This window comes from Cricetulus griseus, chromosome 6, assembly GCF_003668045.3.
Source record: "Cricetulus griseus strain 17A/GY chromosome 6, alternate assembly CriGri-PICRH-1.0, whole genome shotgun sequence".
NCBI classification, from domain to species: Eukaryota; Metazoa; Chordata; class Mammalia; order Rodentia; family Cricetidae; genus Cricetulus; species Cricetulus griseus.
Window position 1 is genome coordinate 36,166,796 of NC_048599.1, and position 25,308 is coordinate 36,192,103.

Genomic DNA, 25,308 nt, shown 5'->3' on the forward strand with positions numbered 1-25,308 from the left:
AAGACCCAGCTAACTTTCCCCATCCTTCGTGTAGTGGAGCCCTTTAGTTTGCTACCATTTGGAAGCTTACTTTGTTACCTTAGAAAACAGAAAAAGTAATCTCTCCTCAGGTCACTAGATCTCTTTTTATTTTGTATTTATGTGTATGTATTAAGTTCTTTTTCTTCCACAAAATGTAGAATATGTAGTCCTATTAAAAGTGATATTATATTTTAACTTATTTGAAATTCAGTTTATTTTTTCCTAGTATTGATTACATGTCATAAAGTGTACCAGTAGCCGGGCGTTGGTGGCACACGCCATTAATCCCAGCACTCGGGAGGCAGAGGCAGGCGGATCTCTGTGAGTTTGAGACCAGCCAGGTCTACAAGAGCTGGTTCCAGGATAGCCTCCAAAGCCACAGAGAAACCCTGTCTTGAAAAACCCAGAAAAAAAATAATAAAGTGTACCAATTTGCATCCTTCGAACCCTTCTGACTTCCAGTGTCTACTTCTGTGACTCCCCAGGATCACTCAGCATGTCCTTGTACATCTGGGCACACTCAGCACAGCCTGCTACATCCATCTCATTATATCTTGGCACATCTCAGTGCATCCCTTTGCAAGTTTTGTTCATTCAGATTGTGGCTGTGACTCAGATATGTCTGAAATAACCTGTGTCATAGGAGCTGGTTCTTTGCTTGTTCCAGGGTCTGGTCTGTGTTTTTCCTGCCACCTGCAGCTCCAACACACCATGCAGATGAACCCATTCTGCAGGCTATTCCCAGGTCTCATCAAAGTGAAATGTCCCTGTTGGCCACGCACTGCTGCATTTCTGTCATCACTATTTTATCATTCTTTGTGGAGACCATTCACCCTTCAGGAAACTTGTTCTGAGAACTACTGTCAATCAGACATGACTCTAGGACCAGTGCCTTTGGTATGGGCAATGTTCAGTATCCATGCCAGCTGAAGGACAGAGTCAGTCTGTGGATGACTGGGGGATCAGAGAAGTGAAGGTGGAATGAATTATGGTGCCTCTGGGGCAGTGTTTGGCAGGTGTGCTCAAGAAGGACTTCCTGGGTAGGAGATCTAATACTTGATCTAAGACTTGAATGGAGTGAAGATGGCAGTCAGTGACACTCATAAAACACAAGGGGGAATGGAAACATTGCAGGCAAAAGAGAAGGGAAACAAAAAGCTTCAAAATCATAAATTGGAAATTGGACCAGAGTAAGTGGAATACAGGAAGAAGGCTGATGCAAGGCAAGGTGAGGGACAGTCAGTGGCAGCCTGTGTGGGCCTATGTGGGGCACTGCAGGGAGTGGTGTCTTCTAAGAATGCTGGTAAACATGAGAAGCCTTTGTCTGGGACAGTAACCTGAAGAGCACTTACTATGGAAATTGTAGAGTAGAATCCGGAAACTGTGAAGAAAACTATCTGTTTAGACCATATGAATGATAATGGTGGCATAGGTCTGGGCTTTGGCCATAGAGATATAGAAAAGTGAAGTCAAGGAAGTATGGGATAAGGGGAGATTTCCAGGTTTCAGGGTAAACATGGGGGGCAGATGTTGTACCCTTTCCTGCGATGGGGCAGACAAGGAAGATGGTTGATTACAAGTAGACAGGTGATGAGAATTCTGTTTACATCTTTCTTGTTCAGTTGGAAGCTTTGTAAGCTCAAGGATCTTGACTTTATTTCACAGTGCCATGTATATCTCCTGGTTATTACTAATAGCAAATAGTTTCAGATTGAAATTTTAGTAAGACATCTAAATTCTCTAGAGTTTTTAAATTTTTGTATTTTTTTATTAATTTTCCTGGATATGGACATTATAATTATTGAGATAAAACATAGGTGCAAAGTGGTAGAACCCCAAAGATAATGCAGTTACTTAAATAATCTCAAGGTCATGTTCTGATCCTTGACAAAAGGTGGTAGAAGGAGGAATGCCATATGATAAAATGGGAAAGTAAGCAAAGGAGATCAGGAAACCCAAGTGAGAAGCAATATATTTCAGGTTGAATTACAGTTGGTGGCTTCTGGATGCTTCTGATATGAGCATGATGCATCCTCTTCACCTGGCTTCCACAAACAGACACATTCATGTAATACTTGTTGGTACAAATTCAAGTAAAATTATTTAATACTTCATCATACCTTCCTTCTCCCTGGCTCCCGGTCCCCTACACTCGCTACCTGCTGCAAAGAGTGATTACCCGTGAATTAAAATATAATTGAAAAAAAATTGCCTACTCTGACTTATGGGAAGGCAGACACCTCATTATGAAATTGTTGGCTCTAGCTAGTGGGCAAAATGAAGCATAATTAAAGCTATAGCCATGCTGTTTTTACCATCTTTTTTTTTTATGTTGTAGGTATAAATACTCTCTGCATAAATTAAGCTAGAAGAACATTGAAAGAAATATGTTTAGTACCTGGGCCCTCATTAAAGAGTTGTTTAATTCCAGATACCCCACAGCTTGGACTCAGAGCATGCTCATTTCTCAGAGGGAAACATCAGGCTGTGATGTTCCCACTAAGCAGTGGGTATTGCTGAGGATCTGCTGTGTGCTGACAGCCTGCTAAGTAGTGGACTTCCAGTTCTCTGTGGAGAGCCTGGGAACATGGGCTTGTCATGTGAATGCATGTAGAATGAGTGCAAGACAGCATGTAGTTCAGAGCAGAAGGCAGGTATGTCTGCAGCCTTCTCTGGGATCTGGTGGGAAAGGACTGATGTGATGTGATGAACCTAGGATGGACTCTCTTTCTGCTGTCATGCCCCTTTGGGTAGCCATGTCCTAATGTGTTGGGTGACATAGAAAACCAGAGGCCTTGTGGCTTCCAATAGGAGTCGTTATTAGGGTTGAGATCTCCTGCAGCCAGTCCCTTAGGATCTGTATGAGTCTGATTCATGAGAATCATTGTTCTTCTTTTTGTAAACCAAATATTATTTTCTTAACCAACACCAGTCTCTTGTGCAGTTTAGCTCATTCACACCCTGGACTAAGTGACTAGAGTTCTTGTCGTGGAGAGGACAGCAGGATTCCAAGGAGTCTCAAGTAAATGGTCTCCTCTGTAGTTGGCGTTATAAAGATGTTCCCTGCCTGCAACAAGGCCTTGTGTAGAGAAGAGAGGCAGAGAATGGGAACTGAAGACTTAGTCCTCAGCATCCACCTTCCAAAGACTCAAAGTCACTGCCCTGACTTTGAACTGAAGGTTTCACTCTATGGCTTTCAGGTGAACTGTCCTTTCTGCTCCCTGACTGTTTGCAGAAGGAGAAGTCACCTGCTGAGGAGGTCCACTGTAGGGAATGTAGAGCATCCCAGGGGAGAGCTGGACAGAGGGAGCCATGCTGAGAGGAAGAAGAGTTAGCAGGCTGAGGGCCAGCTCAGAGCTCCCTGGAAACCTAGTATTAGCACTTACAGTTTGCTTTGATAAACCCACAGAGTTGCTCTTTGGGGCTTGTATTTCTGTGTTTGGCAGATGAATTTGAGGTGTAGATTGCAGCTCAGATTCCTTAAGTTTGAACATACTGCTGTGTATGAAGATGGCATTATACATTCTTTTTAAGAAGGCTTCTTCAGAGCCAAGTAGGTGATGTTTGCCCCCATTCTCAGCACTGAGGAGATGGATGCCTGAGGATCAAGAGTTTAGGGGTAGGTTTAGCTGTGTAGTAAGTTCACAGCTAGACTGGGCTGTATAATCTCCTATCTCAAAACAAAACAAAACAACTCAGCTAGAATGTATGTTTAAGAATATACTCCAGTACACAAACAAGAGTTTACTTTCTATGTACTCGTGCTCGGTAACAACTTTTCATGCTTGGTAACTACTTTTATGGGTAGCTGTGGTAAAATAGACTTACTATAATGTTTTACCATCCTAACCATTTTAAGTACACTGCATAGTAAAGTTCAATGATGTTACCATGCAAGCAATCTCTAGAACATTCTTCATCTCGCAAGATATAGGGCAGCATTCTTGAAACAATGCCTTCCTGCTCATAACTCATTTTCTGGTTTTGTTGTTGTCTGTTTCCGTGACTTTTACTTCTTTTGACATGCCATATACCTGGGGTTGGGGCATTTTTCCATTTGTGATTTTTTTTTTTTTTATTTCACTTAGCAAGCTCCTTCAGGTTTTGCTGTTTTGTCAGAACCCCCGTTTTCTAGCTGAGTAGTATTCCTGCATACATGTATCTCACATTTTGTTTGTCCATTCATCTGTTAGTCTGCCAGAGGTTGTTTCTACTGTTAGCTGTTGGAATAGTTCTGCATTGGACAAGAGTGTATAGATGTCTGCTCCAGCCTTTGATCGGAGGTCTTCTAAATGTTTCAGTGAACTGCTAGTCTGTTTTCCATGTGGCTCTGCCATCCTCATATTCTTACCAGTGAGGGAGGTTTCCAGAGTCTACCCTCACCCACCTGTGAGAATGTCTGCATTTGATTATAGCCATCCTAGTGCATCCAAGGAGCTGTCTTACTGCGGTTCTTCATCACTCTGTTTTGTTCCCTTCTGCTTTCTGAAGACTGTCCAATTTTGCAAAAAGAAAAATGTTTAGAAATAGAGGAGGAAGAAATACACCCCCATACACACACTGTAAGTACTGTAAAAAGTGATGAATATATCTCTATTGTAGATGGATTTCCTAAGGGTTACAGCCAACTCCTGTCACATGTTAAATACCAGTGCTGTGTCCAGAAAGTGTTCATGTCTAAGGAGGAGTGTGGTTATATTTGCTCTGGAGGGTGAGTAATGATAACACTTGGGGAGCTGCTGTAAGGATGCTGGAGGCGAGGTATTGGAGTGATTCAGTGGTGGAAGGAACCTAGAAGAAAGGTGGACTAGAAAGATAAGTAAGGCAGGCAGCTATGGGCCCTGGAAGTCTAACTGTCTGTGGACTTTGATGAATGAAAATATGTTGACTTCCAGTTGTAGGCTTAACTCTTTGATTGGATGTTATTTAACTGAAATACAAACATAGGAGGAGGGTTAGGTTGTCAAAGGCCCTGGGCCTTGAACTTCTTCTGTAAGTGGTTGTGGTTTTGAGTCTTGTGTCAGCAGTCAGACTCCCCATAGGGAAAGCTGTCTTGGCACCAGCAGCATTTGTGGCCTATAGGAAGTACTCAGCCTTGCCTGGGGGATGAATGGAAATGAATGAATGAAATGAAAATGATGAGTGAAAAATGGCTGTTTACTCATTCATGTGCCTGGTGTTGAGAGCCTCTCTTTTGCCATACCTTATGCTGGAGGTTGAATGATGAGGACAGGCAAAGGCTCAGTCACCTTGAAGTATGATTTAGTAAGTGCAGAAGATGCTTGTGAAGTCTGGCAGGAGTCACAGAGCCGTAGCGTTGTCTTACACACACACTACCGTTGGGTTTCCTGGGATTACTCTGTAGGGTTCCTGCCTCCTCTCTAGAGAAGAGGGCTGTAGATTTCCACAAACCTGGAGCATGAGGATATGTTCCTTGAGCCCTCCTTGGTGACCCCTTCTTCCTAGCCTTAGGCCTGCCTGGTCCTTCAGTTTGCATAGAATGACATCCAAGCACCATCACTGTCATCCAAAACTTTGTTCTTCAATGTGATCTTCTCTTACTTTCCACTCTGAACCCTTGGCCTAATTGGATAAAAGAAACTCGCCCCACTTCTGAAAGCTATGTAGAACCCTTCCATCTGCTTCCTCTGCTTAGTTTCCTTTTAAGCTTGGTCTAGGAATCACATTCTCAGGGGCTTCTGACCATCTCCAGTTTGAGTTGAATTTTTACCTTTTTTCCTTGGGCAGCTAGTCTGTTCATGCCCTTTCTTTCCAAATTCATCTAATGCCTGGGCCTCATGAAGGCAAGAAGACCCCATGCCTTACTCAGATTCAAATCCTGAACATAGGAAGTAACCTCTTGCTGCTCTAGAGATCTGGGCATGAAAAGGGGCTCCGGGATGTGGGCTTCCAGTGGTCTCCAGATGCCTGTACTGGGCATGACCCCTGTGCTCTGTACTTCCCTCATGTCTCCTTATTCTGTCTTAGTGAGTGCTTCCTTCATGGTTGGTGGCTTACCTAAAGATTACAGATCTACATATCCCTTGTTTCCTTTGATGTCATACAGAGGACTAGGGGAGTGAGAGTTTGACAGTAGATTAATACATACATACACACATACATGCATACATACACACTGCTTAGTACTCCTCCCAGAGCCAAAGTATCCCAACAGTGGTGGCTTTTTTGCTAATGATCATCATATCTGGTGAGATCTAACTTGTCTTTGAAGCAACTGGTTCTTTCTTTATTTCCTTTTTGTTCAAATGGGCAACCTTTGATCTTTCTAGTTGCCCATATTTAAAAACAAAAAGCAACAATATAATCATAATCTGAATTTAGTGGGACTGGGTTTTTTTGTTTGTTTGTTTGTTTAGGTGGTTTGTTTTTATGTTAACATCAATCCTTTCCATGTACAGCCCCCTCTCTATCCAGCACATCAAGTTGGACACATTATTTCTACAGTTTTGGCCCCCACTGCTGGCCTGCATCTCAAATGCTCTGGAAACTGATTTGTACACACATTGGTTGTTAATGCCAGAGAATTTTTGGATGGGGCAAAGCAGCCTGGTGGCTTCCTTGGGGAGTTAGCTCTACTTTGGAGAAGTGCCCAGCCAGTGTCTTTGCCAGCAGATAATTTCCCTGCAGGGGAAACATTCCTTCTCACTGGCACAGTGTCTTTAAGAAGAAAGCAAGCCGACTGCTCAGCCTCCTCCACCTCGCTGGAGACTGCAAACAGGCAGCTAATTTGGCAGGAGGCGGAAGCGTTCACAGCTTCTTGAAAGTGCTTGAAGCAAAATTAGATACCTTCCAAGTTCATTTCACTATTGAAAATAAAAGAAATTTTTGCTGGCACATTAGCCTCTTCTAAGTACTGCACAGTGGTGGGCCCATTTAAATGGATAAATTTGAATAATTAAATTCTGAAAAGAATGAACTCAGCTTCTAACCATGCTAGATCTAAAAATGTCAGAAGTCAGGGTCGGGGCTCCCTTTGGAGATCCACCTAAGGAGCTTCACCCAAGGCCATCACACACCTTGGTGGCCATGGAAGGCTACTGACTCTGAGGTGGCCTGAAGCTATCCATCATCAGGGAAGAAGATTTACCATAGGAAGTGCAAATCACAAACAAGTATAAAAGAAATTACTGCAGCACTAGCATGTGGCATGTACTCTGTCTTAACTGTGGTGATACCTTATAAGTATGCCTCTTTTCTCTCCTCCATCAGGGTTTCAGTGTGCTATGCCCCCACAGATGTTTAAGGAGTCAGTCCCACCCATAGCCCTCTTTGGGATATTGTGGGATCTAACTAGAAGTATGTCTCTAGGAGCTTGGGCTTGAGGCTTCTAGCCAGACCCAGTTACAGAATACTCTATGGCTTGTGACTGCTCCTACAGTAAAACTGGCCACCCATCATTACTGATGTCAGAACCAACAAGCTGCTACATCCTATCTCCCTGCCTTCTGGGCCAGGATGGACCTTTTCTGGTCATGTGCTTCTTGTCAGATAACTATCATTTATAGTGTTTGTTAAGATGGGCTCATACTGGATTTGTAAGCAATTTCTTTTTTTTTTGTTTTTGCATTTATTATTTTCCTTTTATAGCTCTTATACTATTTTAATAGCTATGTGATATTCTCCTGTAGATATTCCATGTCTTACTGGACTTATCTTCTATTGATTTATGTTTTATTTTCTAATTATTTCCAGCTGTCACATGCCACTAGGCTGAAGAGATTTGTAGTTAATTTTTGTGTTCTCCATAGTAACTTCCTAGAGGCAGAAAAATGTAGCACTGCCATTTCTAGATCATAGAATAGAATTTGAAGGTTTTTGGCTGCATGTTAAGAAATTATTTCATTACCTTCCTGCTAATACTGTGAGAGTTTTTCTTCTAAACAGTTTCAAGGAATCTTTTTGAGTTCTTGACTCTATCCTTGTAAGCACAGTTTTTGGGGTACAGTGTTAAGTCGTATTACTAAGAAGCAGAGGCTAGGCTTCCTGCCTGCAACAATGGCTGTCTTGAAATCCATGTTCTTCCTCAGTGTCCTGGTTGTTATGTAGGACCAAGTATGTATGACTGTTGCTGAGTTTCATCTTGTACTGGAATTCTGAGTGAGGGTAGTTCCCACATTCTTGCTGTCTTCTGATTGGGTATAGGAATGGAGTTCTAGAAAATAAATCCAGAAGGAACTCAAATCTGAAGGGGGAGTTTTCAAGATTGGATGTAGACAGTGTGAGGCACCAGGATAGTTGTGAAGAATTCTTACCAACTAATAACTGTTATATGACAAGAAAGTGATTCCTTCCCCTTGTATCTTCCATCCTTTTCCTGATTCTTGTTAATGAATGCTTTCTAACACAATGTTAACAGCTATGGGAATACAGTATTGAGGCAATAATAACAGGGAGACTGTCCACACGTACTCATTTCAGATGCATTTCCCTCTGCCGTCCCTACATGCCCCATTTTCTACCTGTACCCTCCTACCCACAACAGTCCTCCTTTCCCTTTCCTGCTGCATTGCTCTGACGTCTCTTCACCCTCTTTTCTTAGAGCCTGTTTATTTCTTCCTGATGACCTCCCCTCCATCCTCCCTTTCTTCACTAACTGGAGAAGATATCCGGCGTTGCACTAGATAGTGAGAAGCCATCAGGATCAGGGTAGCAGCTGTCATTGCTTTGAGCCTTAGCTTCAATGTAGCTAACCCTGTTCTCAGCAACCAGACACAGCGTGTGGTTTTTCAGGCGGTCCTCAGCACAGTATAGCTTAAGGACACCTGATAAGTCCGAACTTAGAGGAGTTCACGTTCCCCTTTTCAGCAACATGGAGGGGGCCTCAGGAAATAGAATCTGGTGGAAGCTAGGGATACTCCTGCTGAGATTTTCTCCTTTGAATGAGGCTGTGGTCCTCTCTGTATATTTTAGGAAAGATCCTCTTCCTTGGGAAGAACAGTGCCCTCCTAGTTACAGATTTCTTTCTTTGTTTTTTTTTTTTTTTTTTTTTTTCTTTTTTTTTTTTTTCTTTTTTTATTGAGGGTTTCTCTGTGTAGCTTTGGAGCCTATCCTGGCACTCTCACTCTCACAGAGATCCGCCTGCCTCCGCCTCCCAAGTGCTGGCCTAGTTACAGATTTCTTGCTCCTTCCATTTCACTTTCTTCTACTTTGTAAGTTACTTCTCTTTTTCTTGCTGACCTTGAACAAGTGAGCTTTATGCACATTGTTGACAATATTTATGCTGCTGGTAATTTGGTAGTTAGCCTGTGTGGACTTGCGGATTATTTACTGTGTTTATCTCTGTTGCTTCATTTTATTGAGACTTTCCATTTTTTCTAGTTAGGTTTGCTGCAGTGCTGGTTTCTTCTCCAACTTTGCTCTTCGTTGTCTTACTTTTTATGGGTCATTTACTAACTTTATGATGGCTATAGATTGTCTTAAATAGCTTGTTAAGCTACACAGTCTTTAGGAACTTGTAATGAAGGGAACTAAAGGAAGTGGGTTTCTTCCTCCATTAGCTGAGATTGGTGTTAATTACCGACTTTGCTGTTCTTCACTGGTTTTTAAATCCTTGAATATCATCCCATTGTGATCCACATTAAATGATAGGCCTGTAAGCTTTCTGTCTTCAAAGTAGATTGAAAAGGTAAACTGTTGATTCCAAGAACAAGTTGATTTCTAGTATTACTTATAGCTTGCCTGGTGGGCTGGGTTGTTACTCTTATTTTCCAATCTAGAGCTACTGTGAAGCTCAATTGAGTAAATGAGCCATCTCTTAGTGAGATGATAAATGGCTGTTATGGGCAAAGATGAGGCAGGAGAGTTCCCTTTAGTACTGCATGGCAGCATGATGTCCTGTTGAAGTACCATATTCTGTTAATGTGTATGTCACTGGCCCTGCTCCTTGGAAACCATTAGTTTAGGGTACATTCTGGTTCTGTGACAGGCTCCTGCTCTATGCATTCCTTGCCCTCTCAGGACACTTGTAACTCTTGTCCAAATAGCCATCAGTTATTGGGTTAGCAGAGTCCACTGTCACTTCGAAGGCCTCAGTTTAAATGTCACTTTCTCAAAGGGGACTTCCAACTGAAAGCCCACATTTCATCTCCTTGGTCACTCAGAGTCTGTTCCGTCTTTCCTTGTTAGCAATCTAAACAGCTGGGAATTGTGTCTGTTGGTGCAATTGTATGTCTATTCTCTATCTCTGTGTTTAGAGGTAAACTAACAGGGCTGGTTTCTTTGACACAGTGTCCCTGCTTTGGAGTAGGTGTTTGAGGGATGATCCTTGGCTGAGTATGTGTAGGTGTGACTTGTTCCATGATGAGGCATTTCCATCTCTTTTTATCATAGGCCATAATTCTAACCTTGAATAACTGTTGTCCAGCTCTGTGGCATCAAGTGTTGAGTCAACAGCAGCAACCTCTGCATCTTACATGACCTGCTACTGTTAATTGTCATCATTGTCAGAAATAAAATGGAAATGAACCAGAGGCTGATAGAACCCAATGGAAGTGAATTAGTTGCTCCAGTCAGAGATTTTAAAAGCTTGATAGTTTTTCACATTATAAAATGAGTTCTTACTACAAAAAAAGCCAAACACTCAGAAGTAAATAAAGTAATCACAGATGGTTATAGTTCTTCTACCAAGATGTAACCATTGGTTTGCATTGGTAATATTTGTTTATCTTTTAAAGTATATTTATTTACTTGGGCATCAGTTATTGTAATAGTGCATCATATAGAGTGCTTTAAAATTGAGGCTGTCCTAAATATATAGTTCTGTCTTCTATTTTCTCTATTTACATTTCATTGAGATTTTCCCCAAGACCACTGAATGTGATTATTCATTCTTTGTTTATATCATAACTTACTTACCTTTTGTCTAAAAAATAAGGGCTCTTTTAAACTATTTCATTTTCCCCATCTAAATTCTAGATAGCATTGTAGTTTTCCAGTTTAAATCTTTGCCTAATTTGATATTCTGTCAGCTAAATTCATATGATGGTAATGAATAAATTAAAGCAACAGGGAAAAGAATAAAGTAAATGTCAGGAAATTAAAAAGAGATAAGACAATGGGCTTCTTGTGTTGACGATTTGGAAAGACATGGCAGAGGAAGTCTAGGAGTGGCTACAGGCTGGCTGGGCACAGAGTTTTCAAACTGTCATCAACCCATCAGAAACACAAGGGTACACATCTCTGCATTGCCTGGTGTGGTAGTTTGAATGTAATTGGCCCCCATAAGCTCAGAGGGAATGGCACTATTAGGAGATATGGCATTGTTGGAGGAAGTGTGCCATTGTGGGGGTGGACATTGAAGTCTCCTATGCTCAAGCTACTCCCAGTATTGCAGTTGACTTCCTGTTGTCTGAAAAATGTAGGACTGTTATAGCTCCTTCTATGGCATCATGTCTGCCTGCATGCTGCCATTCTCCCTGCCATGATGATAATGGATTGAACCCCTGAACTAAGCCGCCACTTCAGTTAAATGTGTTCTTACGTAAGAATTGCCATACTCATAGTGTCTCTTCACAGCAATAGAAACCCTAAGACACCTGGTTAGGGGTATGTGGTGCTCTTAATGGGCATGTCCCCAAATAGGCTCATTTATTCGAATGCTTGCTCATTAGGGAGTGGCACTCTTAGGAGGTGTGGCCTGTTGTGGGTTGATGTGGCTTTGTTGGAGGAAATTTATCACTGGGGGTGGGATTTGTGGTTTCAGAAGCCCAAGCCAGACCCAGTAGAACTCTCTCTTCCTGCTACCTGCCCACCCAGCTATAGAACTCATATTTCCTTCTCCAGCACCATGTCTGCCTGCATGCCAACATGCTTCCTGCCATGAGTGGACTAAACCTCTGAACCTGTAAGCCAGCCACAATTAAATGTTTTCCTTTATAAGAATTGTCATGGTCATGGTGACACTTTACTGCAATAGTAACCATAACTATGATAAAAATTGGTACCAGGGGTTGGGTGACAGGTCTGACCTGCTTTTGTTTAGAGAAATGTAGACTTTGGGACTTTGCTGTGTTTAACATGAGGCTGAAGCAAGTGGTAGGAAGATTGGCTGTGACACACTGTTCAAGTATGTTGAACAGGGAGAGTGGGTTCTGAAATAACAGATCAATTTTGACTCCTGAGGGCCCTCACCTCTCCAGCCATCATTTGGCTAAGGAGGCAAGTTGGAATTCCAGGGTACAGGTGAGGATGGGTGAAGAGCTAGATGAGGTGAGTTCTCCTCCCAGCTCTTCTTAAGGGGTGCTTATCTTGCACGCTTCTCTAACACTCTCTGGGCCTATGTTCCTGGCCTCTAATGTTGCAGGGATTCCTGGGGTACAGGGGTATGTGCTGAGCTGATGGTAATGCCTCTTGAGTCTTCAACAAGCTTGTGATCTTGCTCTGTAATGGGGCTAGCTCTGATACGTGTGAATTATACTTAATTAGGTTACAGTACTGTTAACCAAAGTTGGCTGGGAAGAACTACGGAAAATGCTTATGACATCAAATTGCACTACTTAAAAAAAAAAAAAAGTATTATTTCTGGGTACCTTAAGTTTGTAACAGAAAATATCTAACAGTTTGAAAGTCTTAATGAATACTTTCTAGACTACCAGTGTGAAAGTTTATTTAGGAAATCCTTCCCAGAATGCTTTGGATATTCACATTGCAAACTCTGACTTAACTAGAGGGTAACTTTCTAGGTTAAACTGTATTGTGAAACTTCTTGCCCCTGCTTCACACCTTTCTGGCCTCACATCCTTGAATTGTAATTATGTATTGGTTGCTGTGGGATAACCCAGTGTCTTAACATGGAGGGGTTGGAAATTCCTGCCAATTATCTCTACAAGGTACCTTTTCTTAGCTTTCCAGTGAGTGTTTATGTGAGTACTGATGCCTAGAGGAAAGATTTTAATGCTCTGTAATGGACTAGAGAAAGAGCAGTCATCCTCCACTAAATGTAAGGATTTTCTTACCAGGATTTGCACTGAAGAATGCGGCCAAGCATCCAGACACACTGGCCAGGGCTTGTTCAGAAGGTATCTGTGATCAGAGACACAGTACTTCATAAAGCCCAAAATACAATGAAAATATGGGTTCTCTTATTTTAACATAAGAATTCCAGACAGGCTCTGTGTAGCTGTATGAGTTATACATCAGTTTAGTAGACCTACATAACTACAACCCAATATTGCTAATAGGGAATCCCTAGTCTATCCAATGACAAATAATTCTTTTTCCTAACCATATACCTGTTCAAATAATACAGTAAGATATCCAGGCAGGAGACTTTACCAGTATGTTTGTCTCGGGTTACCTGTGTTGCCAAATGGGAACTCCCTTCTAGATCTGCCATAGTCTGGAGCTCAGTTGCTCACTTCCCTTGCCTGTACCACTCTAGTTGTCAGCTGAAGTACTGGCTGGTCATGGGTAGCTGTCTCTTCCTGCTTTTGGGCCTGATTTTAGAGGTACCAAACTAATCAGTATTACAACAGCATATGGATGCAAATATTTATGGGTTTTGCTTATTTAAATTTTTCTTCATTTTCTTCTCTCTCTTTTAAAAATAATCACAGTCTCACTTTCAAAGTAATGGTGTGAACTGAGAAACTCCAACCCTCTCATTTTCTGTTGCTGATGATAACAGGGATGTAAATTGCAAGATGTGCAGTTATACCTAAAAATGCTAGCTGTCTTTTAATGAAGAGAAAAGCTCATTCCTGATAAAAATAGATGGTATGCTGCGCTTTGTTGTTGGACCTAACACAGTATGTGTACCTCCAAATGTCATTTTAAAATGTTAAAAACAGCTGCAAAAATTACATCCTTTTATAGTTTCCCTTTTAATTATAACTTTTGGGAAATTAGCATTTGGGGCCATGATAATCCCAGTAATGTAAGATAGTGAATTGTACTTGCTTAAAAATGTAGCCACATTTACATACAATTATACTTGATACACTGTCTAGATACTGACAGTCTCACACTTGTATTTTACAGTCTATTGTGGTACACTAACTGAAGTAATTATGGATTGTGGAAAGAAATGCATTTTAAAGTATGATTAGTAAATATGTTCTATTTAACAGAAGTTATATGCTATCCACAGCAGTTCTTGTCCCCTCATGTTGTAGCAAGATCCCTGACTCATGATGCTCTTCTCATGTTGTTGGTGACCTTACTTCAGTTAAGAGTTAGCACCAAATGAGTGTTGTTGAGTTTAAATTTTAGTCTTTTCTAGAAATAGGGACTGTTATCTAATTATTATTTAGAAAATGGCTAAGATCTAGAAATAAGTCATTAAAAAGACATTTGTCCTCTTAAGAACTAAAAATAGGGATCTTCCTAATCAATAGATGCTGCTCTTCTGAAGGGCCAAAAGCTGTGGCCTCCAACATCTGAGGTTGATAGCTGTTGCTGCAGATCAAGTGTTTAATCTCAATCCTACTCAAATATTCTAAACTGAAGATGTCTCCCGTGGAAGAACTGATTTCATGAGCCCACAGACCCTTATGTCCTCCTCCCAGATGCTTGAAGATCTCAAGTCCTCTGCCTATTGAAGCACTTCTCATCCGCTCATCTCACAGCACTTGCCCATGCCCACTCATCATCTCTCCTTGCTGTTCTCATCCGCCCTTCCACATGTCTCTTCTGAAGCCTCGGCAACTATCTGAGCACTACTGGTGTCTTTAGTGATTCAGGGTGAACGACTTACCCTGCTGTCCTATTGGGTGGTACCCACTTTGTCAGCATAGAGACCTCTTTGATTTTTCTACTTTATCTTGTAGGCTCCATTTTGGCTTCATTTCTTTTCCTGTTCAGTATCTAATTCAGTCCTTAGATTAATACTTGAATTTTTGTCTTCCCATGTCTTCAATTGAACTTTTTCCTGTGCTCTTAGTAGCTGTTTCCTGTATTTAATCAGGCATCTCTGTTCAGTGCTGCCAACAAACAAACAAACACTATGTCAGCCTGAAGATTGGGCCTCTGAAATTAGCAATCCCAAAGCTTGAGTGATGCTCAGTGAGACTGTCCCCCTCATTTTCTTTATCAGTTCTCTCCTACTATTTATTTGGTTTTGGGTTTGGCTTAGAAACAGGGTCTAACTCTATAGCCCAGTCTGGCTTCTCTTGCCTCAGTCTCTCTGTTGCTACTATGGCACACATGAACCACCATATACAATTCCCTTGCCCATTTGGCCCTTTCTCCTCTTACAAATAATATCCCTGAAAATTATGCCTCTTGGTCTCTTTGCTCTTGACATAGTGTCTTGCTTCTGCCCTCAGAGAGAAGCAGCAAGGCTGAGAACAGCACCCATACTTCCCTTCAGCATCTTGACACTTGTCTCCTGGCTTCTTAGTTCACTTCCTTCCCAGCTAGTCTTCCAAACACCAGGAAGGTGTGTTCATCTGAAGTTTGAAGACTTTAGCAAACTGAAAAGACTTTTTGGAATATGGTTCCTGATAGCCCTCCTGAAACGCATGCCTTGCCATGTCATTTGTGGGAAGCTAAAATCTGGTTTTAATAAGAATTTCTTAAGTTTTATGTTATACAAAAGAAAGAAAAACACAGACCTAGAATCAAGATATTTACTCCTGTGTCTGGCACACTGTTGCAGAAAAGAGAGGAGCTATATAATGTGGGGTGATAATGCTTAGGGTCTGCCCATGTCTGCTTGTGTACCTCATTTCCTAACACTGCATTCACTTAACATTTGAAGCTACTGCTTCGGTAGAATGTAAAATCAAATATTATCACTTGTATTTTGTGATCTCCTTGTCACCACACAACTGCTGAAGAAAAATTGTGGCTGATAATAAGTTTTGGAACCAAAGTTGGATTCTGATGCTCTCAATATACTAAGCTTCAGTTTCTAGCTTTGTGGCCTGAGGATGATAAATATGTCAGCTTCCTGTAATTAGAGGACTGGGTGGAGCACAGAGCCTAGGTGTTGGAAACCCATCCTAGAAGATGGGTTTTCATCCCAGTCCCTGGCTGCAGCTCTTAGAGCAGCCTGATACATACATGTGCTGTCAAAGCCATGGATACTTCTATGCATGGAGAACTGTATTACAGAAGATGAAAACAAAGATTAAAGGGGATTCTTTTAGGGAAATTTTTGCTCTCCAAAGTATTTTAACAAGTTTTACTGTGGAATAGGTAAATGTCTCTAGAAGGAATTAGCTATATGTTGAAGTCCAAAAGTGTTTACCAGGAGGTTGTGAAGATGATTCTGTGGGTAAAATACTTGCTACTTGTAATCTGAACCTGGATTCCCAGAACCCACATAAAAGCCAACACAGCAGCACATGTGTCTGTCAATGTGTCCCTACAGCGAAGTGGGAGGCAGAGACAGGAGCAGAGAATTCCCAGAAGCTCAAGGCCCATCTAATCTGACATATACATCAGTGAACAACAAGAGAGACGGTCTCAAACAAGGTGGGGGTGAGAACTGACCCCCTGACGTTATCCTCTGACTTCTACTTGTACCTATTGACACATATGTTCCTAAATACACACACACACACACACACACACACACACACACACACACACACACACACACACGGAGGGGGATGAGAGAGAGAGAACACAACACTAGAAATATTTACTAGGAATGATTGTATCGTACCCATGTAATGCACAGCCAAATGGACTTGGCTCCATGGTTGCCAGTTACCCATCTTCATGACGGACCTCATGTGAACACCTGTGCTTCTACTAAGCTGCAAATTGTGTTCACTTGACATAGCGTAAATATCAACAGGAACAACTTGCAGTGAAGAGGTAAGCTCTCGTATTTTATATCACAAATCTGAATAAGGCTTACAAAATGAGTCAACAGAGGGTGTTTGGGAAGCTAATTGTTGTGGGTTCAAATGCTGGCTCCACCACATATTATCATTGTGACCTGGAACAAGTTCTGGAGACATACGAGTTTTGGGTTCCTTGTCTGTAACTTGGAGATCCAGTTTGCAGCCCTAATATTGTGGGAGGACAAAGGAGACAGCCTGTGCAGATCAGCATAACTGTTCCTTCCTCTCCACATTATTAGCCCAAATAAAGTGACAAGAGATCCCTTTGAAACATATCTCAGATCGTTGTAATAACATCTGTGTTGCCAGTTTGGATTTACACATGGTTCAAGGAAAATAGTTTATGGTTAATTGTTCCATAGTTCAGCTTTGCAGCACTATCTGCCAACTACAACAGAGAAATGTTTATATTCGAGCATTACAGTTCATAGTGTTCAGCTGAAAAAGCGAAACCTATTTCCTAATGTCAGGGAAATTGGTTTGTGTTGTCAGAATTTAAAAATTCCACATGACCCATTTTTTGTTATTTTGTTACAAGTGTGTGACTGTTTAGTTCGTAGACCCCACTGCCACCCAGAACATCTGAGCTTCTAAGTAGAATAATTATGATAAAGCACTAAAACAGGGCTTTGCTATGCATAGTAACTACTTGTGCTCAATAGTCACCGGCCCTATGACTGTCACAGAATGTGAAAAACGGCAAGCTAACTTTCTGGAGTGTTTGCTTCATGCACTTACTGGGAAATGTGATATTTGCAAAAAGATCATTAGATCTATGCATGACCGTTGTCTTTTAAGTACCTTACTGCTTTTCTCCTGGTGTTTTCCCTCCTTTGAATTGTTTTCTTAATGGATGTCTGTGCTCTCTCCCCTCTACCTCCCTGGCAGTCTTTTCCCTATAAAAGGACCCATCTGTCTAAGGTAGATTCTCCTTCTTACTTACTCATCAGTGACTAAGCTGCATGGAATAGACATGCTTAGCATTTAGAAGTTGTGTTTAATTCTGTTTTTTTAACTATAGTGATTTTTTTTTCAAATCAAATCTGTTCTGTTCAGTCTAAGTTCAAACATGTAAATTATATCTAATTTCTAATCATAGTAATAGAGCAAAGACTGTGTTTTAAACTTGCTAATCCATAGTAGTTAAAGTAATAGAAAAAATCTGTGCTCCAGTGTGTGATTCCATGTGCAGAGAGAAAAGCTCCTTCATGGAAGTAACTTATTTTCACTTGATTTTGTCAGACTTGAATTTGAGAGACAGCAGCGTGAAGAACTTGAAAAACTAGAAAGTAAAAGGTAAGCTGTGAGGCCCTCGAGTCAAGTGGCTTTCTGGACTGCTCTCTTAGTATCCTTCCAGAGTTCACCTCTTCTGTTTCCATGGTTCCCTCTAGCTCCGAGTCTGCTATTTACATATCTAATGCCTGTGGGTAGTTTCTTATAAGTGATTGAATTACGTCATCTTAAAAATTTCACAGCAGTTCATCTTCAAATATGTGTGAAAAAAAAAGGGTAATAGTCAGTAAATTAAACATCTGAGCTCTGTTGAAATTTATCCCCAAATCTTTCCTTACTATTCTTGGGTTCTTAAAAAGTAATGAGTATATAAAGATGAAAAATCAAAAGCATTTTCCTTTTGGACAACCCATCTCCAACTTCTTAATTAAAAAAATAAGATTTATTTATTTTACTTTAAGTATACACGTTTGCTTGAATGTATATGTATGTATGCACCATATGTTTGCTTAGTGCCCACAGAAGTCAGAACAGGGTACTTGGATCTCCTCAACCTGGAAGTGGCATTACAAATGTTTGTGAGCCCCCATGTGGGGTTTGTGAGCCCTGGTCCTCTGTGCTCTTTACTATGGAGCTAAGTTATCTCTCCTCCCCACCGTCTATCCATCCATGTGGGGCAGGGGAGGAAGAAAGAGAGAGCACAGTACTTCTCAGTCTTTAGGTACCAACTGCCTTGGGGGTTGAATGACCCTTTCAAAAGGGTCACTTAAGACCATCAGGAAACACAGATCTTAACATTACAATTCATAACAGTAGCAAAATTACAGTTATGAAGTAGCAATGAAATAATTTTATGGTGGGGATCACCGCAACAAGAGGGCCACGGCATTAGGAATATTGAGAACCGTCATAGACCAAGCTCTCCCTTCCAGCCTTTGATTTTTTTTTTTTTTTGCTTTACTATAGGGTTTCAATATGTGACCTAGGCTGGCCCACTGCATCTGCCTGCCAAGTGCTGGGTTAACAAGCATACACCGCCACAACCAGCACCACTGTCCTTTGTAGAGCTATTGGTGTTTTCCCACCTGCGATTTGTTTTTCTTGTTCTTTGCTTGCTTTCATTGGGGCGTGTGTGTGTGTGTGTGTGTGTGTGTGTGTGTGTGTGTGTGTGTGTGTGTACATATATATGTATAGGTATGTATATACACATAAGTGTGATATATATGTATATATTGCTGCTTATTTGAGATATGTTCTAAAATATTCTTTAATTCAATCATAGTTTCTCTTTCCCCCTGTTGCATTTAACAAGTATTGAAGGAGGAGCCAAGGCCAGCGAGGATCTGAAGCATAGTTAGTATTTCTAGAATTGGGGGTTAAACTGCTCATGGGAATGAGTTTAGTGTCCACCATCATACAGAACAGGAGTTTGGGTGTCAGGGGATAGAGGTCAACTTTAAGCACTGTCATTTCATGCTCTTGCTTGGGAAGCCACTCCAACTCCCCAAGCTCTTCTAGTGCCAGGGAAGAATCAATTGTGCCTCTGTAGAAAACACAGCATGTGACCCCCATGTGTTCAAGTATCCTAACAGACTCCAGTTGTTTCCAATATTATAGGCTATTTTGATGAGTATAATTTGCTCTGGACCAGTGATTAAATGCTAAAGACCGTATTGGGTTCTCTTTTGAACTGAAACAATCTACTGTCCATTTTTTTTTGACTTTGTTATTCAATCCCAGTGCATTGAAGACAGCATTAAAAAAATTTACTTAATGTCATCTTGTTAGTGAATGTTAGTTTAGTCATTGGGCTGAATAAAACTAGGCACATTTAAATTTAAATTGGACATGGTGTTTTTCCCTTTGAGCTCAGTGGGATTTCTTAATTATACCATGCATAACACATGATTCTAGGGTTCACAAAGGAATGATACCAGAAGCTACTTCAGGAGACTAGGCAGACAACATACTGGACAGTAAATAAAATAAAATGAAAATGAAAATGAAATAGCATGCTTCTGAAAATGTGAAAGGAAAGCACTCCCTCTTCATTTGTTTTAATGAAAGGTTTGGCTTTATGTTGCCTGTGTGTTTTTGGAACAGTCCAGTTAGGGGAAAGTTGGACTGAAGCTGAGCATAGTGATCAAATAATGACCAGTTGGCATTTGCAATGCAGGAAACTCATCGAAGAGATGGAGGAAAAGCAGAAATCGGACAAGGCAGAGCTAGAGCGAATGCAGCAGGAGGTGGAGACCAGGCGCAAGGAAACAGAGATGGTACAGCGGCAGATCCGAAAACAAGAGGAAAGCCTCAAACGCCGCAGCTTCCACATTGAAAACAAGCTCAAGGACCTGCTGGCTGAGAAGGAAAGGTTTGAGGAAGAGAGGCTCCGGGAGCAGCAGGGACTAGAGCAACAGAGGAGGCAGGAGGAAGAGAGCTTCTCCCGCATCAGAGAGGAGCTTCGCAGGCTCCAAGAGCTCAACAGCCATGAGCAGGCCGAGAAGGTCCAAATATACCAGGAGCTGGACCGGCTGCACAGAGAACAAGATGCCCAAAGTGCCAAGCTGCAGCTGGAGAAAAGGAGGCTGGAAGAGCAAGAGAAGGAGCAGGTGCTGCTGGTGGCACACCTGGAGGAACAGCTGCGGGAGAGGCAGGAGACTGTTCCACTGCTGTGGCCTGGAGAGGTCCAGCGGGCCCAGGAGGAAAAGAGGGAACTAGAAGGCATCCAGGAAGCCCTCTTGCAGGCCAAAGAGGCTGGAGCACGAGAGAACCACACCTGTGGGGAGGAACTGGAAAGGGCTCAACTGTACTTCTTAGAGTTCAAGAGAAGGCAGCTTGTCAAGCTAGCAAACCTAGAGAAGGACATGGGCCAACAGAAAGACCTCCTAAGCAAAGCAGTCCAAGAAGAGCAGGAAGCCCTGGAGCGTGTAAGATGTGAAGCCCACAAGGAACCTAGCTTGTTCGTGATAGATAACAGTACCATCCCCTACCGGTCTGAAGATCTAGAGAAAATAAAGACTGCAGAGTCCAGGCTACAGAGCAAAGAGCGCCAGCTACGGGACCTTGTGCAAAATCATTTGCCAGCTCTGCTGGAAGAAAAGCAGAGAGCTCTTGACATCATTGACAGGGGTGCCCTGGGCCTAGAAAACACTCTCTACCAAGTAGAGAAAGAAATGGAAGAAAAAGAAGAGCTGATCACACAGTACCAGGCTAATGCTAGCCAGCTGCAGCAGCTCCAGGCCACCTTCGAGTTCACAGCTAATGTCGCCAGACAAGAAGAGAAGGTGAGAAAAAAGGAGAAGGAGATTCTGGAGTCCCAGGAGAAGCAGCAGAGAGAAGCATTGGAGCAGGCTGTGGCCAAGCTAGAGCAGAGGCACTCTGCCCTGCAGAGGCGCTCCACCCTGGACTTGGAGATCCAGGAGCAGAGGCCGAGACTTGGCTCTCTCCACAGCATGGAGAAGTCAGGGCTGTGGGCCAACCTGGACATCAAACAAGAGGCCCTTGAGAAGGACCCTGTACGGTAAGACTAAGGCAGAGGGAGTGAAACATAGGGTAGGCACTGAGCAATTTTCTGCCTCTTGTGGCTTCTCACTCTCTAGAGAAGTGATTATCATAGGCTTTATGCTCTCTAGTACATAGGCAAAAGGCTTTAAAAAACAAACAAAAAAACCCAAAAACTCAATCTAATAGAAGCACCCCTAAACATTTTTTGTTTGTTTTTCCATAAGATCCTTGTTTTAGAATCATTGACTTAAAGTTGAAAAAAGAACACAGGCAAAAGCAAAATCCTGGTCTTTCATCAAACTGACCCCTGGGGTGTGTGCTTGAATATTTTGACAAGTACAGGTGCTGGGAGAACTTCAACCTAGATCCCCACCCTTTAACTCCCTCTCATCCCTGCCCCACTCCTACCCCCCACCCCACCATGTTCCCTTCTTATCCATTTCCTTGCCTGCTCACCACCCCACTTCTTCCCCTCTCCCATGCCTGATCTTCTTCACCAGGATTTCACAACTTCTCTGTGAGTAGCACTGGCCACAGTGAAGTCCTGTCCCCAGAGTTCATGCATTGTTAATCCTGAGCTGGTTCCCACAAATTGAGAACTAAAATCAGGTAGATGCCCCACCCTTCAAGTCAGCATTTTAGAAAGAAAACTGGGAAACAAACACTCTTGACATGGTGAAGAAAGAATATTTATCTTTCTAGTCTATTGCCATGATCATTAGGGGTATACTCTGAAATAAGTAAATATAGGAAGCTAGGAGCTTCTTTTCTGGGAGCCTGCAGTCATTCTAAGACTCCCAGAGAGGTTAAAGGCTACCAGTGTGTGAACATAACCAGTTTGCAAAGTGGACCCATCCCCTGGTTGATTTGTCTCTTACTGCTTGGATGGCCTTGACCACTTAGGTCCTTTTTTCTTTTAGCTCCATACTCTGATCAGTTAAGTTATCAACACAAAGCAAAGCTCTTGCTCCAGAGGGATTAAGAGATAATTTACAGAGCCAATTCTGAGTGGCTACAGCCAGAGAACACAGATTTTACTTGTCCTGAGTGACATGGTTCACTCCAGAAGTGGTCACATGAGCTCTCCTAGAACAAATCAAAGTCATAAATCATGTGTTTATCAAATGTATTGGTGAGGACATCAGTTGATTCCACAGACTGGGAAAAAAAATCTCAACTGTGGGTTTTAGATGCTATCTGATGACATTATTCTAGCTATTGGATTGGTTGAGGCTAGGCATGTCAAGTTTAGGGACACATTCCAGGGATTTATCTTAAGTATCAAGAGGCTGTTGGCTCAGATTCACACATAACTGATAAATGACTGTTAATGAAAGTAAAAATTGCCCAAAATAAGTTTACTCTGTCTGTTCATAAAGATAATTTCGAATTAGTCTATTTGGTTGATCAGTCTGCAGAATCTTCAACATAGGCGTGCCTTTTTCAAGGAACTCTTGTTTATAAGTTATTCTTTGTCTGTTTTTTTTTTTTTAAAACTGTCTTTCACTGTGTATGTCTGGCTGAATTTGCTAACTTGCTACTCACACCCTCTAGCTCATGAAGATCTGCCTGTCTCTGACTCTGGAGTACGGGTATTAAAGGCATGCACCCCCAGGCCCAGCCTCTGTTCATAGTTTTTAACTGAAACCCATGTGGGAGGACCCTTATCCCACCCATAATCATCAGTACTCTGGTACTCTGTCTCTTATCCTTAGGACCTGACTTAACATTTGACAGAGGCATTGGTACAGTTGCAGAGACAAGGCAAGACCTTGTCAGAAGTGTTAACTTTATCTGTTACCCATCGTTTTCCTGAGAAGGTCAAGACAGCTTCCTTTTAAGGGATCTGCTTATCCTATGGATTCCATTTACAGTCACTCTCTGGTAATTCCTTTAGGCAAAACAGAAACAAAATAACAATCAAAACCATAATGTTATTATTTCAGAGCAGTAGGTCAGAGGTTTAAGAAAATGATTGCAGGTATGTTATGTAAATGAAATTGCTGGACAGAGCTCTAGCCCCAGGAAATTTAAAGTAGTGGAGGGCATGCTCTCAATTTGTGTCCTGCAGTGTGCAGTAAGAGGCAGCCTGAGCTTTTAGCTTGATGTCCCTGACTTTTGTCAACCAGCCATTCAGTATTAATACTCTATAATAGCAGACATGGTTTTGAAATTTCCATGGAAGTGATTCCTCGGTGTCAGCAGTCCTCCAGAAAGCTCGAAAGGAGGCACTTAGAGTCACTAGTTCTGATGAAATAGACTTCACTAATATCTAATGCAGGCTGATGAAGTCTGGGCACTCTGCTTTGCCTTCAGTGCTTCAGCAGCTTTCTACAGCATTTCTGCTCGTGTTGTTTTCTTTCTGGATTCTCACAGTTAAGCCATACTAGCTGTGTAGCCTGACTTGGCCCCTTGTGAAACTGACCAGTGCTGCACTGAACATGTTTTCCCATTAGTTCCTTGGTGCCTGGTGAACTGGTTAAGCCATGGCACTGCTTTCTTTTCCATTGCTGCTCATTCCCCAGTGACAAGCATCAGGCAGCTCCATTAGAAAGCCCGCTTGTCACCATAGGAAAGGTAAGATGAAAACTGCTAATACTCACTGTTTGATCAGATCTGGAGTCCTAAAAAATGATGATTATAGTCACAAGGCCCTCCATGAGGAATAATCCCATGTAACTCTAAATGTTTTTAAAATGCATTTGTGTGCTGTCACTGAGTCTTCCTATGAGGAAGAGACAAAACCCCTGGGCAGAAGGTAGGAGATTTGAACCCACAGTGATTATATTACTAGGAGGACTAGTGACACAGAGAAAGTGGCAAATTAGAGGCTTCATCTAGGTCTATTTCTTGCCCAGCAGTTAGTGGGCTGGTAAATGTGGCTGAAGTACAGACAGTGCAGTACTTCACATTGCATGCATTTCACGTTCTGTCCTGTTTGACCCCTGCTATCTATATAAATCTCACTGTGTTGTTAGCGTCCTACTCAATCAATCCTCTATACTAAATCACTAAATCAGTACAGATTTTCTAACATCTTAGCCTGGAAGAACCCATGTGTGAAATCCAGCAGGCATCAGAAGATCATGAATATTGCTGTCTTCTGCTTCCATTGTTGTTGAAAGCAGTCCTTGATTCTTTGCATCCATGTGGTCCCTCACACCATTCTTATTTGTTGCTGGTTGTTGTGTTTTTGAGAGAGGGTCTCATGTAATCCTTACTGGCCTCAAACTTGCTATATAGCAGAGGATGACCAGATCAACTCCTCCATGCCTCCCCCCCATTTACAGGTGTGGACCACCATGCCCAGATCCATATATCCCTCCTTGATGCTACTTTTCTCCTTTTCTGAAAATATCGGATGGTCTGCAAATGGATGCTCAAGACACTTCCCTCCTCAGTAGAGAACTAAGACCGGTGTTGAACTGAAAGCTTCCTCCTATGGAAGCCATGAGTGCTGCCTCTCCTGAACCCAGAATTACATCTCTGGGAATTAAGAACATGGCCTTCATGTTCAGGATGAAACAGTCAAGATACTGATGGTAGCACCAGGGGGTTGGCAGCATCAAAATGTGTCAGCATTTGACATAAGATCTCTGAGTTTTTGGAGATTAAGAAAATAAAAGAGATTAGTGGAACTCATTTGAACCCTGGAGAAGTAGAAATCCAGATCCAGTACCTGTCTGTATTCACTCACTGAGTGAGCTGTGGCCTTCAGCTGCCGAGTCTTATGTTC

At 42.0% G+C, this 25,308-nt stretch overlaps 1 protein-coding gene across 5 annotated transcripts in view; it reads left to right on the forward strand.

Annotated features, from left to right (window-relative positions):
* Window positions 1–25,308, forward strand: part of Kif16b (kinesin family member 16B) — a 265,927-nt gene that overhangs the window by 150,715 nt on the left and 89,904 nt on the right. For all 5 annotated transcript variants that reach the window (XR_004770654.1, XM_035447150.1, XM_035447149.1 and 2 more), the window contains exons 18-19: window positions 18,078–18,131; window positions 20,245–21,588. Coding sequence is in view for 4 of the 5 variants with exons in the window: in XM_035447150.1 (XP_035303041.1) it covers window positions 18,078–18,131; window positions 20,245–21,588 (1,398 nt within the window). In the remaining variant the exon portion in view is untranslated. The remainder of the gene's footprint in view (window positions 1–18,077; window positions 18,132–20,244; window positions 21,589–25,308) is intronic.